The following is a 17,502-nucleotide window of genomic DNA, read 5'->3' as shown; positions in this document are numbered from 1 at the left end:
GTTGCAATATCAATGTTACACAGTTATCCTTGTACTTTGTCTCCTAGTTGTTGCAGTGTCAATGTTACATAGTTATTCTTGTACTTTGTCTCCTAGTTGTTGTAATACCTACGTTACATAGTTATCATTTGATTTCTGTAGGTTTCTATTATAAATTTCTAAACTTTAACGTTTATCGTAGACACCATTTAGTTTGCTCTAGACAAGAATAATGTTATTTATTTTTTGCATTCTGCGTATAGATAGACTCGTAATTATAAAACATTTTCTTGTTTGGCAAGAAAGCAAAACATTCCGTATGAAGTAGAAAATAAATTATAAAGCTTGAAGAAAAAACTTATAAGACGTTTTACATTGTGCAGAGGTAGGAGACAAACAAGGCGAAACTGCTTCAAGATACAAGCAATCTATAGTTGCAGAAACATAATGGTCTTATAGCTCCTGAGTATTGTTTTCACACCTGAAGCCTAATAATTGGAATATTGTTTCTTTATTGTTAAATTTTCAAGAACGTATTGTTTAAACAGAATACTAACAGAGCTGTAACTTCTATTATTGGTGCAAAAATGATATTTACTTTTAAAAATAATAACAATATAAACAAATTGAAATTCATTAAAGTCTGAGTTTCAGCTAGATCTGGTAGCATTATCTACTGTAGACCCAGTACAATAATACCATATTATAATAGAACCTAAACTACAACGAATCAGGACTTACAATGCTTGAAATCGGGTTTCGATACCCATGGCGAGCAGTGCACAGATAGTCTCTTGTGCAGCTTTGTGCTTAACTTGAAAAAACAGCAAAAACCTTTCATGTCAGTTTAGATGATGTAAAGCTATAAAAAATACAGTGTAAACATTACAAAAGCATGTTGAAATATATCCGGGGCGTTCTTCACCTTGTAGTTAGCGTGTGAGTCTGCGTACCAGAGAGTCCAGCGTTTAAAGCATGATGTTGTTTAAAACGTTTCACATTTTCAGCTATGGATGTCTTATGATAGACAAAGCCGTTGTTGTGGCATGTAATACTAACTAATTACCTTCCTTCTAGTCAGTATTTACAAATTAGAGGCGTTACTGACTCCTGGATATTCTAAATTTGGTCGTTAAGTCACATGCGCTGGTTCAAAGTTTCTATTCCAGAAGTATCAAAAGTGATTCGGTAAACTAGAGAGAAACATGCAAAATATCTGTGCAACGGTTTGTTTTGGATATACACGAAAAGCTTCACAAGGACTGACAGCCCGTAAGTTTAAACTAATATATAGACTAGAGGCTGTCCAACTGAAAGAGTTATAAAATATTACGAACAATATATGTAGCCCTAATCAACTCTTTATTTTTGCATGTGAAAATATAGTAATATTTGGCGCTTCATCTACATCAGTATGTTGGTTAATTAGTTGCTACATTATAATTTATTGACTTACAATTACTAGAAAACAAGAGCAAGAAAAATAGCAGATGTAACAAAATTTTGAAACGTAGTGGAAAAAAACGTAATTTATGTTAAAACAGAGAAGTTTTTAAACAATTCACAGGCCCGGCATAGCCAGGTGGTTAAGGCACTCGACTCATAATCCGAGGGGCTCGGGTTTGAATCCCCGTTACACCAAACATGCTCGCCCTTTCAGCCGTGGGGGCGTTATAAAGTGACGGTCAATCCAACTATTTGTTGGTAAAAGAGTTGGCAGTAGGTGGTGGTAACTAGCTGCTTTTTTTCTAGTCTTACACTGCTAAATTAGAGACGGCTAGCGTAGGCAGCCCTAGTGTAGCTTTGCGCGAAATTGAAACAAAGAATTCAGTATATTTCCTTCGGTTCTCTGTTTTATTTTTTATTCTAATAGGTGTATTTTATTCTATCAAAAACAAAAAAAATATATTTTGCTGAATATTAAGAAAATTTTCATAAGTTTTATCACATTTCTATAAAACAGTTAAACTTTTCTAATGAAAAGCTATGAGCGTTAGTCGTGTATCTATAGTTTTCGCTACGTGTTAAAATGTTTTCGTGGAAACCGTGTTATGAACGGCGAGATATTTCGTTCCAGCTTTTAACACGTTTAGTTCTGAAAGCCGTATCTTTGCAGGTGTCCAGAATTTTCATCCGCATATAAACCTTTCAGCATGTAAATACGTCTAGTCATCTTTGGTGGGAATTATAGAAACTCCACTTACAGAATATAACTGAAGACTTAGACAAGTGAAATAAAAGAAAAGCTCTTAACGACTTTGTTATTATCCAGAAGAGAGTAAAATACAACAAAAAACCCAATAAAAACAAGGCTTAGAATCCTAGTGTCAGACTAATTTGTTTTATTATAATTTATGCAACTATGAAAAGCTTTTCTTTTTGTAATTCTAAACTCATGTTCTTGATAAGAGTATCAAATTAGAAATGTCAGAATGTTAAATTGACAGAGTGTTAAATTATTAATTATTGTTTATCATCTTCTCTAGCGAGAGTCTAGAATAAATGAAACTAGCATTGTGGAGGTCGTGCGTGGCACGGTGTAATGTCGTACCGAAATGTGGAGTCTGAGAGTTTATGGTTCGCGTACGCTTGTTTCAAAGTCATTCTTCGTACTTTAGGGCCGTTGATGCGTTTTAAGAGTAACAGTCTCATCCAACTATTCGATTAGAGTAGCCCAATATCTGGCAAGTGAGTTCTAGTCTAACTATTAGCTCAAAATTAAGACGGCTAGCACATGATTATCAGAACTAAGCGTAAACTGCTTCTTGTAATTGTTGGAATATATATCTAAAAACGGTGTGTATGGGGATAGATAGCTCTTTGTAGAGGAGCGAAGAACGTTTCGACCTTCTTTGGTCATCGTCAGATTCACAAAGAAAGTAAGACATAACTGACCGATAACCACATGTTTGAAGGCTGTTGTGTAATTTAGTGTAGCAATGTAGAGGGCGTGCTTAGATGTTGGATATATTTATTAATATGGGTATAAAGGTGTTCCTTTGTATTGGTTTATTTTGGGCTTGAGTTGTTGTATAAGTAGGGCTTTTTTTAATTTTGCGTTTGTTTATATTTGTTTCTTTATTTATTATTTGGGTGTTTTCTATTGTTATGTTGTGTTTATTTGATTTGCAGCGCTGGAAAACGTGTGAAGGTGACATTTTGTGTTCTTTGAATCTGGTTTCCATTTTTCTACTTGTGTCTCCAATATAGAAGTCGTGGCAGTTATCACATTGTATTTTATAAATAATGTTGGTGTGGTGTTTGTCAGTGTAGTTTTTACATAGTATAGACCTCAGTTTTGTGCCTGTTTGAATAAATTTGGTATTAACTGGAATGCCACATTTTGTTACTAGTTTTGCCAAATGTTGGTTATTTTTCTGCTGATGTCGGGAATATATAGTATGCAGCAGTATATGGTTTCGTGATTTTTTGATTCGTCAGATATATTTATTTTTGTTGGTTGATTTTGCTTTCTATCTAGGTGTGTGTATAATGTTTTCTACGGTTTGTGGAGGAAACTTATTGATGCTGATGAAGTATTGTTTTATTTTGTCTAATTCATCGTTAATTTTATCTGGTGAGCATAGTTTTATGGCTGTGTTTATTTGGTTTCTTTGTATGTTGAGTTTTTGTTTGGTTTCATGTGCTGAGTCCCAAGGAATGTATAGTCCAGTATGGGTGATTTTTCAGTGGATTTCTGTTTTAAATTGTATGTCGGTTCTTGTAATTTTGAGGTTAAGAAATGATATTTGATTGTTTTCTTCCTGTTCACATGTGAAGTTAATGTTGGGATGTATAGAGTTAATGTGATTGAAAAAATTAAGTGTGTGTTCTATAGATGGCGGTCATTTAACATTCATTAGAATCAGTGAAATGTTAAGAAGTAAAAAATGATAAACATGCCGTATGTCAATTATCTGCGTAATTGTTCCTTGCCATTTTGATTTTTCTAAGGATAATATATCTATATCAATACATATACTTATTTGTTGTTGTAAGTGTACAGTAGTTAAGTTGGATATCTAGTTATATGGTAGTTCTCAAGTCGTGATAATTTAATCAAACGAAATTACACACAAAAATATTACTTCGTCCTAACAGTATGCAGCTAAAAACAATTTAAAAATCTGAGATTCGTTAGTTAATTATTTCCGTTATATTAAACATTTAAACAAAGATCCACAAATCACACATTTGTCAGTTAATTATTTCTTTTATATTAAACATTTAAACAAAGATCCACCAAATCACAGATTCATTAGTTAATTATTTTTGCTATATTAAACACTTAGACAAAGATCCACCAAATCACACATTTTTTGGTAAATTTTTTCCGTTATATTAAACATTTAAACGAAGATCCGCAAATCACAAATTCGTCAGTTAATTATATCCTTTATATTAAACAGTTAAACTAAGATCCACCAAATCACAGTTTCGTCAGTTATTTATTTCCGTTATATTGAACAGTTAAAGAAAGATCCACTAAATCACAGATTCATTAGATAATTATTTCTGCTATATTAAACAGTTAGACAAAGATTCACCAAATCACAGATTCATTAGCTAATTATTTCCGTTATATTAAACAGTTAAACAAAGATCCACGAAATCAAGGAGTCATTACTTAATTATTTCTGGTATATGAAATAGTTAAACAAAGATCCAACAAATCACAGATTCATTAGTTAATTTTTTTCCGTTACATTAAACAGTTAAACAAAGATCCACCAAATCACAGCTTTGTGCAAATAGACATAAAATACCTACCAAATCACAGATTCATTAGTTAATTGTTTCCGTTATATTAAACATTTAAACAAAGATCCGCAAACGACAAATTCGTCAGTTAATTATTTCCGTTATATTAAACATTTAAAGAAAGATCCACAAAAGACAGATTCTTCAGTTAATTATATCCGTTATATTAAACATTTAAACAAAGATCCACAAATCACATTTCGTCAGTTAATTATTTCCGTTATATTAAACAGTTAAACAAAGATCCACTAAATCACAGATTCGTTGTTGATATCTATTTTATATTAAATGGTGTGTAGTGATATGTAAACAAAGTAAGAAATTAATAGATCATCAGTCAATGATATACTGTTTCTATAATTAATTTTTACAGAGAGCGAATAATTTATGAAAATATAGTTTTTACTTGCTTGCTTCGGGTGTATTTTGTGTTTACATTTGACGACTGAAGTAAGTTCATTTCTTTCACATATCAGAAAACAGTATCTTATATTCTGTACTTCTTTTTCATATAAAGCTTCAATAAATGTTTTTTATAAATATAAAGCTTTTCTAACAATGCTCCTACACAGATATTACAACACATGGCTTTAATATTTATTGTAATACATTGTCAGGGTTCAATGACGTTTTAGAAAGTTCTGTTACAAAAGCAGCTTTATTATTAATAAGCAATACACACTAAAGGGTGAGATGTCATCGTTAGAATGCAGTTACTTAGCAACCTAAAGTAACTCACCTCATACCGATTTTAACGAGTCTTTAGTGATGCTAAGTAATGTACTTTAGAACATCCTCTTGTAACATCATGGTTTTAATAATGTGTTTCAGAACATCCGCTAGTAACATCATGATTTTTATAATGTACACATTGTCTAGTAAATCATGATATTAATCATGTACTTTAGAACATCCTCTAGTAACATCATGATTTTAATAATGTAGCTTAGAACATCCTCTTGTAACTACATGATTTTAGTAATGTGGTTCAGAACATCCGCTAGTAACATCATCATTTTTATAATGTACACATTCTCTAGTAAATCATGATTTTAATCTTATACCTTAGAACATTCGCTGGTAACATCATGATTTTAATGATGTACTGTAGAACATCCTCTAATAACATCATGATTTTAATAAGGTATCTTAGAACATCCTCTTGTAACTACATGATTTTAGTAATGTGGTTCAGAACATCCGCTAGTAACATCATCATTTTTATAATGTACACATTCTCTAGTAAATCATGATTTTAATCTTATACCTTAAAACATTCGCTGGTAACATCATGATTTTAATGATGTACTGTAGAACATCCTCTAATAACATCATGATTTTAATAAGGTAGCTTAGAACATCCTCTAGTAACATCATGATTTTAATCATGTACTTTAGAACATCTGCTAGTAACATCTTGATTTTTATAATGTACACATCCTCTAGTAACATCATGATTTTAATCATGTCCTTTAGAACATCGTGATTTTAATCATGTACTTTAAACCATCCACTACTAACATCACGATTTTAATAATGTAGCTTAGAACATCCTCTAGTAACATCATGGTTTTAATAATGTGCTTCAGAACATCCGCTAGTAACGTCATGATTTTTATAATGTACACATCCTCTAGTAAGTCATATCTTTAATCATGTACTTTAGAACATCCTCTAGTAACATCATGATTTTGATAATGTGCTTCAGAACATCCGCTAGTAAATCATTATAATAATCATGTACTTTAGAACATCCTCTAGTAACATCATGATTTTAATAATGTACACATCGTCTAGTAAATCATGATAATAATCATGTACTTTAGAACATCCTCTAGTAACATCATGATTTTAGTAATGTGGTTCAGAACATCCGCTAGTAACATCATTATTTTTATAATGTACACATTCTCTAGTAAATCATGATTTTAATCTTATACCTTAGAACATCCGCTGGTAACGTCATGATTTTAATGATGTACTGTAGAATATCCTCTAATAACATCATGATTTTAATAAGGTAGCTTAGAACATCCTCTAGTAACATCATGATTTTAATCATGTGCTTTAGAACATCCGCTACTAACGTCATGATTTTAATAATGTAGCTTAGAACATCCTCTAGTAACAATATGATTTTAATAATGTACCTTCAGAACATCCGCTAGTAACATCATGATTTTCATAACGTACTTATTAATGAGTTTTTATTATTTGCCACTTATCTTTATTGAGAAATGAAACTACTATTGTAATATAGCATTCTATTATAATGACCAAAATTTAGTTAAACTGAGTTAGAACGTATGCAGGTGTTTTCCTTTGTTGTTTTATTGTAGTTATCTCGTGAGCATATCTTCTATGTTACAGATAATTTTCTACTGATTTTACGCTAAGACCGCCAGCGTACAAGCTTAGAATAGGAATTACATATTTTAAACGTTAGTTTAGTTTATTAGATTTTCTTTATCCATGCTATTTTGTAAGTTAATGTTACATGTGTTAGTCTTACCGCTTATACACATAATGCAAGTTTTATTTGCTTATTTATTTAAATACTTCTGATATTTTAAACCGTTGCACGTATTTTAATGTTGAAACAAAATATTTTCACCGTTATTTATACTTTGTTGTATGGCACAGAATAACGAAAGACGTTACTAGTTCCTTATTGGCCAGTCTTAGATCTTCCCTTAGCAACAGTGATGTCACTTAATGGAACGAGAAACGCGAGAGACTAAAGTCTCAACTGGTTTTTGCTGGGATATTCTATTTGCCATTCGCTTGCAAGTCGTCTAGAGAAGGTTCTTACAGCTCGTGATTATATCTATCTATGTGGTGGAGTAGTGAGAAATAAAACAGTGTTGCTTCTCTAAGCACATTTAACCGAACGAAGGTTATTATGCAGGCTAGAAACCAACAAATATTTCAGTTTCTGGTTTTGGACTTGATATAGTTGTTACTAAATGACGATTTCTTGTTGTCCCTTCTAGAAGTATATATATATATATTGTTATTCACCTGTTAGGTTTATGACTTTAACCAATTTCAGTTGTAAATACGAAGGACTGGTACAACATCTCGCGCAGCTACAGACATCATACAACATAATGTCTGCGGAATCCGAGGTTGGTGTCTTTCTGTTAGATAGATAGACCCTGAAAAGCTATATTTTTTAAACCAGTGTAGAGCTTAAAGGAACAAAATGTTATGTATTGGTATGGCATAGTATTATAAACTTTAGATTAGAAAATTCTTTATAACCAAATATCTGGATGTTAACTTAGACCTGTAATCTCGTGTAACGTGTACTTGATCTATATAAATACTGTCTGTTATTTATCCATGTAACTACTTTGCAGGGTGTGGATGGATCTTAACCAAATTTAGTGTGGAGGTTCATTTGATCTTGAAGAGATATATACTGATTTTCAGTTTTACTGATACCTCTCCTACTATGAATGGATATTCACCAACTTTGTTAGGAAAATGTATTGGGTCCTTGCGGAGATACACACAAATTTACGTTTTCACATTTTGTGTTTTGCAGTTTTTATGGGTGTTTAATTACAGTTACATATAATAAGAGCAGCTTTTCATGTTATAAGATTACCTTTCATTAATCATGAATTTACATGACTTCCGTCGAGGGGACGGGTACTCAAGATAGTTAATTTAAAAAAATATGTATATACTCTTGAACTAGGAAACTGTTTTGTCTAGCAAAACAGTACCATTTGTTGTTAGAAATTCTGTGGAAGACCTAGTCATGCATATTTTAAGCCCCCTGTTAAACAAATTGTTATTTTGCATGTTATAAAAATCACAATGACAGCTGTGTCGTTAACATTCTTGCACGTCTGCGCGTGTTCTTTTTGTGTTTAACGCAGAGCAGCACATTGGACTATCCGCAACGTGCTTAACACGAGCATCGAACCCCGCTCTTTGGCGAATAAGTTCTTAAGCTTCCTGATGAGCTGTGTGATTCTGTAGACATTGTAATGTCTCCGCAGTGAAACATACCATATTATTTCTTCTTGATTTTCGCGTACTTCTTCAAAATAATTTTCAGTCGATCGTCATTCCTTCATTTGCAGTGTATGAACTTGGTTTTGTTTGTTTTGAATTTCGCGCAAAGCTACACGAGGGTTACCTGCGCTAACCGTCCCTAATTTATCAGTGTAAAACTAGAGGGAAGGCAGCTAGTCATCACCACCCACCGCCAACTCTTGGGCTACTCTTTTACCAATGAATAGTGGGATTGAGCATCACATTATAACGCCCTCACAGCTGAGAGAGTGAGCGTGTTTGGTGTGTCGGAGATTCGAACTCTTGACCTTCAAATTTCGAGTCGAACGTCTAAATTAAATAGTGCGTCATTCTTTTCAAAATAATTGTTGAAAAGAAGCTAAAGTTACAGGTAGAATCGTTGAGGTTATGTGAATTTTTCTTACATCATAGTCACTGTGAGGTTGTAACTGTGAAACTGTAACGTAACAAAATTTTTACTTTTTTTTTTCTTGTTCCTGGGCAGAAAGTGTTATATCTCGAGAAACTATTCACTTATAAAAAAAATTGTATAACTTTAGTGTAAATACATGTAAATCTTGATTCATATGTTGTTTTATTCAGACCTTATGTAAATGAAAATGTGCAAATTTGTCCGTTTTTAAATAGAATATATTCTATTTAATTTCTAAATTTCATAATCCAGGTCACAAAAGTAAAGTTTAAAGGGAATAATGGTCATTTTCTGTACTTTTACAATATAAGCAATTAAGAAATAACACATACTATCCAAGAACAAAATTTGTGTTACATAGTGTAATACTATGTATACTTATCAGATGAGAAGTGTGTTGTTTTTACGCTGCATAATGTAAATTAACATATTGGTTCTTTTCTAGGCGTGTCGCAGGTGTTGTCAAACAATCTCATTAGCTCAGTTAAGCGAAACACATTTCTGTAATGACGTACTCGACACCGTATGTGATCACCATTTCAGATGTAGAGACGTTATAATCTAACATTTAATCTCACTGTTAGTAGGTAAAGAATAACCCAGGTGTTAGCAGCGGTTGGTGTTGAATAGCTGTTTTCCATCTAGTCTACACCACTTCAAAATTATATACAGCTAGCATAGATAGCATGGAGTAAGTTTGAGTAAAATTCAACATACAAATTATAATGGCGGTGCTCTCAAGTACATCGAAGGCTCGAAATCGCGACAGTAGCCTCTAATTTTATGTCTTTATGGATTTATCTCTGACGTTTTACGCTTGTATGTGTGCACGTCTCTCTCTCTGTGGGTATTTTGTTGTTGGCTTTCAGATCTTATTTTATGCTTTATAAACGATGATATACAAGACAATTAAATTCCTGAAACTAGTAATACAGTCTCTGTTGTAAAAGTGAAGCCAGTTTTCTGTCAAATTCGATTTTTTCTCTTTTCGTCGTTATGTGACCGTTACTGCTGTTCAAATAAACATTTTCTCCTAATAATTTTATTGCAATACCTTTAACATTCTAGCCCTGAAGATAGCTAAATTTGATTTTAAATAGCAGTTTGTTTCTTTTCACAAAAGTTTGTTGTCAACATATATTCAGTATTTGTTTCACAAAAGGTGACGTATTCACCTTCAGGAAATTAAGACTGTTTATACATTTGCACACGGTATTATCGCCTGTTGCCATAAAGGATTACTATTTGTAGCATTATCGCCTGTTGCTGTAAAGGATTACTATTTGTAGCATTATCGCCTGTTGCTGTAAAGGATTACCATTTGTAGCATTATCGCCTGTTGCTGTAAAGAATTACTATTTCTAGCATTATCGCCTGTTGCTGTAAAGGATTACTATTTCTAGCATTATCGCCTGTTGCTGTAAAGGATTACCATTTGTAGCATTATCGCCTGTTGCTGTAAAGAATTACTATTTGTAGCATTATCGCCTGTTGCTGTAAAGGATTACTATTTGTAGCATTATCGCCTGTTGCCATAAAGGATTACTATTTGTAGCATTATCGCCTGTTGCTGTAAAGGATTACTATTTGTAGCATTATCGCCTGTTGCTGTAAAGAATTACTATTTGTAGCATTATCGCCTGTTGCTGTAAAGGATTACTATTTGTAGCATTATCGCCTGTTGCTGTAAAGGATTACTATTTGTAGCATTATCGCCTGTTGCTGTGAAGGATTACTATTTCTAGCATTATCGCCTGTTGCTGTAAAGGATTACCATTTGTAGCATTATCGCCTGTTGCTGTAAAGGATTACTATTTGTAGCATTATCGCCTGTTGCTGTAAAGGATTACTATTTCTAGCATTATCGCCTGTTGCTGTAAAGGATTACCATTTGTAGCATTATCGCCTGTTGCTGTGAAGGATTACTATTTGTAGCATTATCGCCTGTTGCTGTAAAGGATTGCTATTTGTAGCATTATCGTCTGTTGCTGTAAAGGATTACTATTTGTAGCATTATCGCCTGTTGCTGTAAAGGATTACTATTTGTAGCATTATCACCTGTTGCTGTAAAGGATTACTATTTGTAGCATTATCGCCTGTTGCTGTAAAGGATTACCATTTGTAGCATTATCGCCTGTTGCTGTAAAGGATTACTATTTGTAGCATTATCACCTGTTGCTGTAAAGGATTACTATTTGTAGCATTATCGCCTGTTGCTGTAAAGGATTACCATTTGTAGCATTATCGCCTGTTGCTGTAAAGGATTACTATTTGTAGCATTATCGCCTGTTGCTGTAAAGGATTACTATTTCTAGCATTATCGCCTGTTGCTGTAAAGGATTACCATTTGTAGCATTATCGCCTGTTGCTGTAAAGGATTACTATTTGTAGCATTATCGCCTGTTGCTGTGAAGGATTACTATTTGTAGCATTATCGCCTGTTGCTGTGAAGGATTACTATTTGTAGCATTATCGCCTGTTGCTGTAAAGGATTACTATTTGTAGCATTATCGCCTGTTGCTGTAAAGGATTACTATTTGTAGCATTATCGCCTGTTGCTGTGAAGGATTACTATTTGTAGCATTATCGCCTGTTGCTGTAAAGGATTACTATTTGTAGCATTATCGCCTGTTGCTGTAAAGGATTACCATTTGTAGCATTATCGCCACTACTACAAGAACCGTTTTCATCGTATGTAATAACTGAAGTTTTCTTTGTATTGTTCCTATTTCGCGCTAACCTACTCGAGCGCTAACTAAGCTAACCGTGTCTAATTAGGAAGTGATGGAGTAGAGAGAAGTTATTTAGTCAGCATTATCCATTGATAACTCTTGGGCTGATTTTGTAAGATTTAATATTAGAATTTCATTCATCCACGGCCCCAAAGTCCGGAGTGCTACTTTATACAGTACTGTGCAAAAAGTCAGGACAAAGTCAAAAATTTGATTTTCGCTTACTTTCAAAGAAGAGTGGAAGGTAAATCACAGGTGAAACATCAATATTTGTATAATATCCATATTTGTACAGCAGAAACTCGCTGATATTACTTCATTTTAACAAACAGTTAATATTTGTGTCTTTTTCGCTTTCATAACTGCAAACACTCCTTCAGGCACTGTTGCAACGTATTTAATAAAAGTGTTCTTTGGAATTTTACTCCAAATATATCTAATACACTCCCATAAAGTTTCTTCAGAAGTCAAGTTTTTGATCTATCAAATCTCAGATCTGTTCAACTGGGTTGAGATGGGGACTCTGTGGGGTCGTTGCATAGTTCCTTTCTTAGTTAAGTAATGTCTACATAGGTTGGATGAATGTTTAGGGTCATCATCATCTTGTTGATAGAATCCTTTGCCAATAATACGCAAACCACTGGGTATACCATGACGGGCTAGTACCTGAGGTACCTGGGCTTGTCCATTATTCCACCTATTTTACGAATAGCTCCTATCATCTCAGCATAAAAACACCCTCGAACCCATCACACTGTCTCCCTCAAGTTTCATGATAGGTACTATACGCTGAAGTATCTTTCACCTCTCTTCCACCGATCGTACAACCTACGCTTTGAACTAAATATTTCAAACTTGGGTTCATCCATCTATAACACCCTTCCCCAATAACACTATTTCACACAAATTTTGTTCCTGGATAGTATGTGTTATTTCTTGCTAGCGTTGTAAAAATACAGAAAATGGCCATTATTTCATTCAAAAGTTGCTTTTGTGACTTGGATAATGAAATTTAGAAATTAACCTATTTTCTATTTAAAAACGGGCAAATTTGCACATTTTCATCAACATAAGGTTGAATAAAACAACATATGAATCAAGATTTACATGTATTTATACTAAAGTTATACAAAAATGTTTAGAAGTGAGTATTTTTTTTAGATTTGCGAGTGTAAGGTAAATCACTTTTACGTATCAGCCCCCATATATAGTCTCCCATCATGTTTTCCTTATACACTCTTTGGTAGCGGCGTTCAAAGTCTAGTATATCTTGGTGGAAGCGCTCGCTTTGCTCCTCTGAGTATGCTCCTATGTTATCCTTGGATTTATCAAGATGAGCGTCAAGGATATGGACTTTCACGGACATCCTGCAGCCCATTTTGCCGTAGATCTTCACCAGAGCCTCAACCAGTTCCACATAATTTTCGGCCTAGTGATTGCCCAAGAAGCCCCGAACCACTGCAACAAAGTTGCCCGAAGTTTTTTTCTTCCTACCAAGCTTCTTGGGGAATTCTGTGCACTCCAGGATCTTCTTTATTTGTAATCCAACGAAGACACCAGCTTTAACCTTTGCCTTAGACAGCTTAGGTAAGAAGTCTCGAAGGTATTTGAAGGCTGCAGAATCTTTATCAAGACCTGTGACCCAATTTTATGTGCAATGGTGGGAACAACACCTTCTGGAGGTCCACTAGTGGCTCACACTTGAAATTGTGCCTCCCCACAGAGAACTCGGTCCGTTGTGGTCTGTGGCCCGGCATGGCCAGGTGGGTTAAGGCGTTCGACTAGTAATCTGAGTGTCGCGGGTTCGAATCCCCGTCGCACCAAACATGCTCTCCCTTTCAGCCGTCGGGGCTTTATAATGTGACGGTCAATCCCACTATTCTTTGGTAAGAGAGTAGCCCAGGAATCGGCGGTGGGTGGTGATGACTAGTTGCCTTCCCTCTAGTCTTACACTGCAAAATTAGGGACGGCCAATGCTTCCTCTTGTAGTGCGCTGCGGTGTCCCTGCTGTCCCAAAGGCAAAGACAACAGGGAAATTTGGTAAAGCCTCCTTGGAGACCAATCAGGAATGCCACCATTTTGAAGTCTCCAATAACCTCTCAGCCATACTCATCATACTTCAAAGCTTCTAGTAAGGTCTTGACGCTGTTGTATTCCTCTTTGAGGTGCACCGAATAAGCCAGGGGAAGAGACGGATACTTATTCCCGTTATGGAGCAGCACGGCTTTGAGGCTTCTGGATGAGGCGCCACTCGTTCGGGTTACAGGGAATTTAAATTGCCTCGCACAGACCGGATACATTGTGGCAGAAGCAGAGACCATCTTGACAAGTGAAGAAGCTTGAAAAATCTTGACGAGTGAATGCGTCTGGAGAATGCTTGCAACTTTTTAATGCCATCTCTGATAAAATCAGATAGGTCTATGTGTTCACTTAGGCAGGTAGAACTAAACTTAAATAGTGAGTGATGAGCCCCTGTATGTATATTACTATGGAAAGTTCTGGAAAATTCTCGTAAGTTCTACAACATTCTAGAATGTTCTTCAAAATTCTCTTTCAGTTACTCAGCACTGAATCTACCTGGAATGTTCTGGAAAATGGGTAAATTTGAGAATTTCATTACCCAGGTCACAAAAGCAAAGTTTGAAGAGAAAAGTAGGTATTTTCCATTTAATTTAGGCATAAATAATGGGAAGTAACACTTTCTGCCCAAGAACAAGAAAACGTAAAAATTTTGTTACATAGTGTAATCAGCAGTCCAGTTTTTTGTACGTTTTAGCAAATTTCGGTTTCTTTACAATATTTGGAGATCGAAGTAAAAGTTGTTTTTTTTATCTTATACGACCAAATATTCCATTGTCATTGAGTCTTCTTGATACTGTAGATCTGGGTACTCTTCTATCACTTGGTACATGGTTGTTTATCTCATGCTTGTGATCAGTGGCAGTCTTCCTTCTGTTCCAATTCCTGCATAAACAAATATATTTAACATTAGCATCAGTTAATTTAGGTGTTCTGCCTCTTCCTTTTTTATTTTTAAATTTACCTGTCTCGGTTTCACGACATAGGGTCTACTTGACAGTGTTTGGAGAGTATTTCAAGTCTAGCAATTTGATGTAGAGTTCAACCAGCATCACGCAAAGCTTTCATGCGAACTTTCTGCTCTACTGATAATTTTCTACAATGTATGCGCTGTGGCACAAGAAAACTTAACATATAGTGTTAAACACTGTTTGTATCACGGTTTATTTGTGGAGTGCTATTAAATTTAATTATTCTAGAACACACTAGTACTACATGCTAGCTTCTTTCTATATGGTTAACACACTGCATGTGGTACCTTGACAGTTATTTCAGACCCTAAATTTGATCAGTATGTTCATTCACTCAGAGCCCTTATGACATGCCCATGGTACAAATACGAGTGTATGGGAATTCTAAAGAATGGTTACTATTCTCAGCCTGGTTCATTCAAGTAATAATAGGGATCAGTGTAGCATTACCATAGTATCGAAATTTTCGTTCTGCAATGATATGGAAGGTTTAGCCCCATAAAATGGAAAGGATAACAAAGTGTTATTTTGTGCGATATATATATATATAGCGATAATAAGATGCCAACCATGAAACCTCAGTTTCAAAGTCAGACATTCTAACCACTGGGTCATGCAGTAAAGTAGTTCTATGTCCGCATGAGATTGAACCTTCAGTACGTAAACGTTTCTCTCATATAAGTCTACAGCAAAAACTTCTGTTTCGATCTTCAGTTTGTCAGTAACAGCTGGTAAAAGTTACAATATTGCGTGAGAATCTCTTTCAAAAAATCACCAATGTTACTCCGAAATACCTGTGCTGGAATTAAGACGTGACAACACAAGAGTAACTAAACTAAGGTAAGAGGTGTAACACAAGAGAAACTAAACTAAGGTAAGGGGTGAAACACAAGAGTAACTAAACTAAGGTAAGAAGTGTAACACAAGAGAAACTAAACTAAGGTAAGGGTGAAACACAAGAGTAACTAAACTAAAGTAAGAGGTGTAACACAAGAGAAACTAAACTAAGGTAAGAGGTGTAACACAAGAGTAACTAAACTAAGGTAAGAGGTGTAACACAAGAGAAACTAAACTAAGGTAAGGGTGAAACACAAGAGTAACTAAACTAAAGTAAGAGGTGTAACACAAGAGAAACTAAACTAAGGTAAGAGGTGTAACACAAGAGTAACTAAACTAAGGTAAGAGGTGTAACACAAGAGAAACTAAACTAAGGTAAGGGGTGAAACACAAGAGTAACTAAACTAAAGTAAGAGGTGTAACACAAGAGCAACTAAACTAAGGTAAGGGGTAAAACACAAGAGTAACTAAACTAAGGTAAGAGGTGTAACACAAGAAAAACTAAACTAAGGTAAGAGGTGTAACACAAAAGTAACTAAACTAAGGTAAGAGGTGTAACACAAGAGTAACTCAACTAAGGTAAGAGGTGTAACACAAGAGTAACTACGCTAAGGTAAGAGGTGTAACACAAGAGAAACTAAACTGAGGTAAGAGGTGTAACACAAAAGAAACTAAACTGGGGGTGTGACGTAACACTAAGACAAACTAAACTGGGGGTGTGACGTAACACTAAGACAAACTAAACTGGGGGTATGACGTGACATAAGACAAACTAAACTAGGTGTATGACGTGATATACAAGATGAACCAAACTGACTCAACTCTCAATTGATTCATTTATTACCTCTAACAAAGTTCTTTTTAACATTTAATGTTGCATTTAGTTTTCATCTATTGTTGCGTACAAATAAACATATTTCATAAAGTGAAGGTATTTTAAACCTGAACTTATACGATATATTGTATAAAGAAGAGATCAGTGATCTGAAAGCTCAAGCAAAGCCGTTACTATAAAACTGCTGACGAGAGATTGAAAGTCATTTGATAACATGCTCAGACCTAACGGTGAACATCCCAATACAATAATTAATGGCTACACTGGCTCATAATGAAATAAAACTATCGCGAATTCTTTGTATTTAAGGAAAAGATTAGGGGAGTCTCTGCTGAGAAAGAAACAGAATTTTGCTCCTCTATACACCAGCCTATCACATTTACACAACCAGACATCACATATTTATTTCCCCTTCAAGACTTGTTCTGTGGACTTCATCATACCTGATTGACATGATGCACATGCGATATTATGAATATTATTTTATAAGCTGGTATTAATTCATTATTTACTTGGAAGTGTTGAAATGCGGGGTGGAGAAGTCTGAACATCTGAAATTTTGGGTATCAGTTTTTACACGATGAACAAGGTACCTTTCTTTATTCTCTTTCAGGAAAACTTCCAGCAATGGACGAACACTGAACTATTATCACAATAATTCGTTGTACACGCTTTATTTCATTCATTAAATGTAATTGGTTTCCCCAATATTTATGTTTTACCATTAAAATTATTTTTGTCGTCAAAAGACATAATGTAAATTTTTAGCACTATAAGAAACGTTTTCTTCCCTTAGAGACATGTTTTTTAACTGCCTCATTATTTTTACCTCATAATACTCAGTAT

The 17,502-nt window shown here is 34.5% G+C and overlaps 1 protein-coding gene across 8 annotated transcripts in view; it reads left to right on the top strand.

Annotated features, from left to right (window-relative positions):
- Window positions 1-17,502, top strand: part of LOC143252609 (5'-AMP-activated protein kinase subunit gamma-1-like) — a 178,225-nt gene that overhangs the window by 37,734 nt on the left and 122,989 nt on the right. The window contains exon 1 of one of the 8 annotated variants that reach the window (XM_076504995.1): window positions 7,418-7,868. The exons of 4 other annotated variants lie outside the window; for them this stretch is intronic. In XM_076504995.1, coding sequence (XP_076361110.1) covers window positions 7,773-7,868 — 96 coding nt within the window. In that variant the 5' untranslated portion in view covers window positions 7,418-7,772. Of the gene's footprint in view, window positions 1-7,417; window positions 7,869-17,502 lie in introns of those variants that run through there. 3 more of the 8 variants (XM_076504994.1, XM_076504990.1, XM_076504989.1) reach the window with 3 other exon arrangements.

This window comes from Tachypleus tridentatus, chromosome 6 (genome assembly GCF_004210375.1).
Source record: "Tachypleus tridentatus isolate NWPU-2018 chromosome 6, ASM421037v1, whole genome shotgun sequence".
Taxonomy (NCBI): Eukaryota; Metazoa; Arthropoda; class Merostomata; order Xiphosura; family Limulidae; genus Tachypleus; species Tachypleus tridentatus.
The sequence above is the reverse complement of the archived record's forward strand: the minus strand, read 5'-3'. Positions and strand labels throughout refer to the sequence as shown.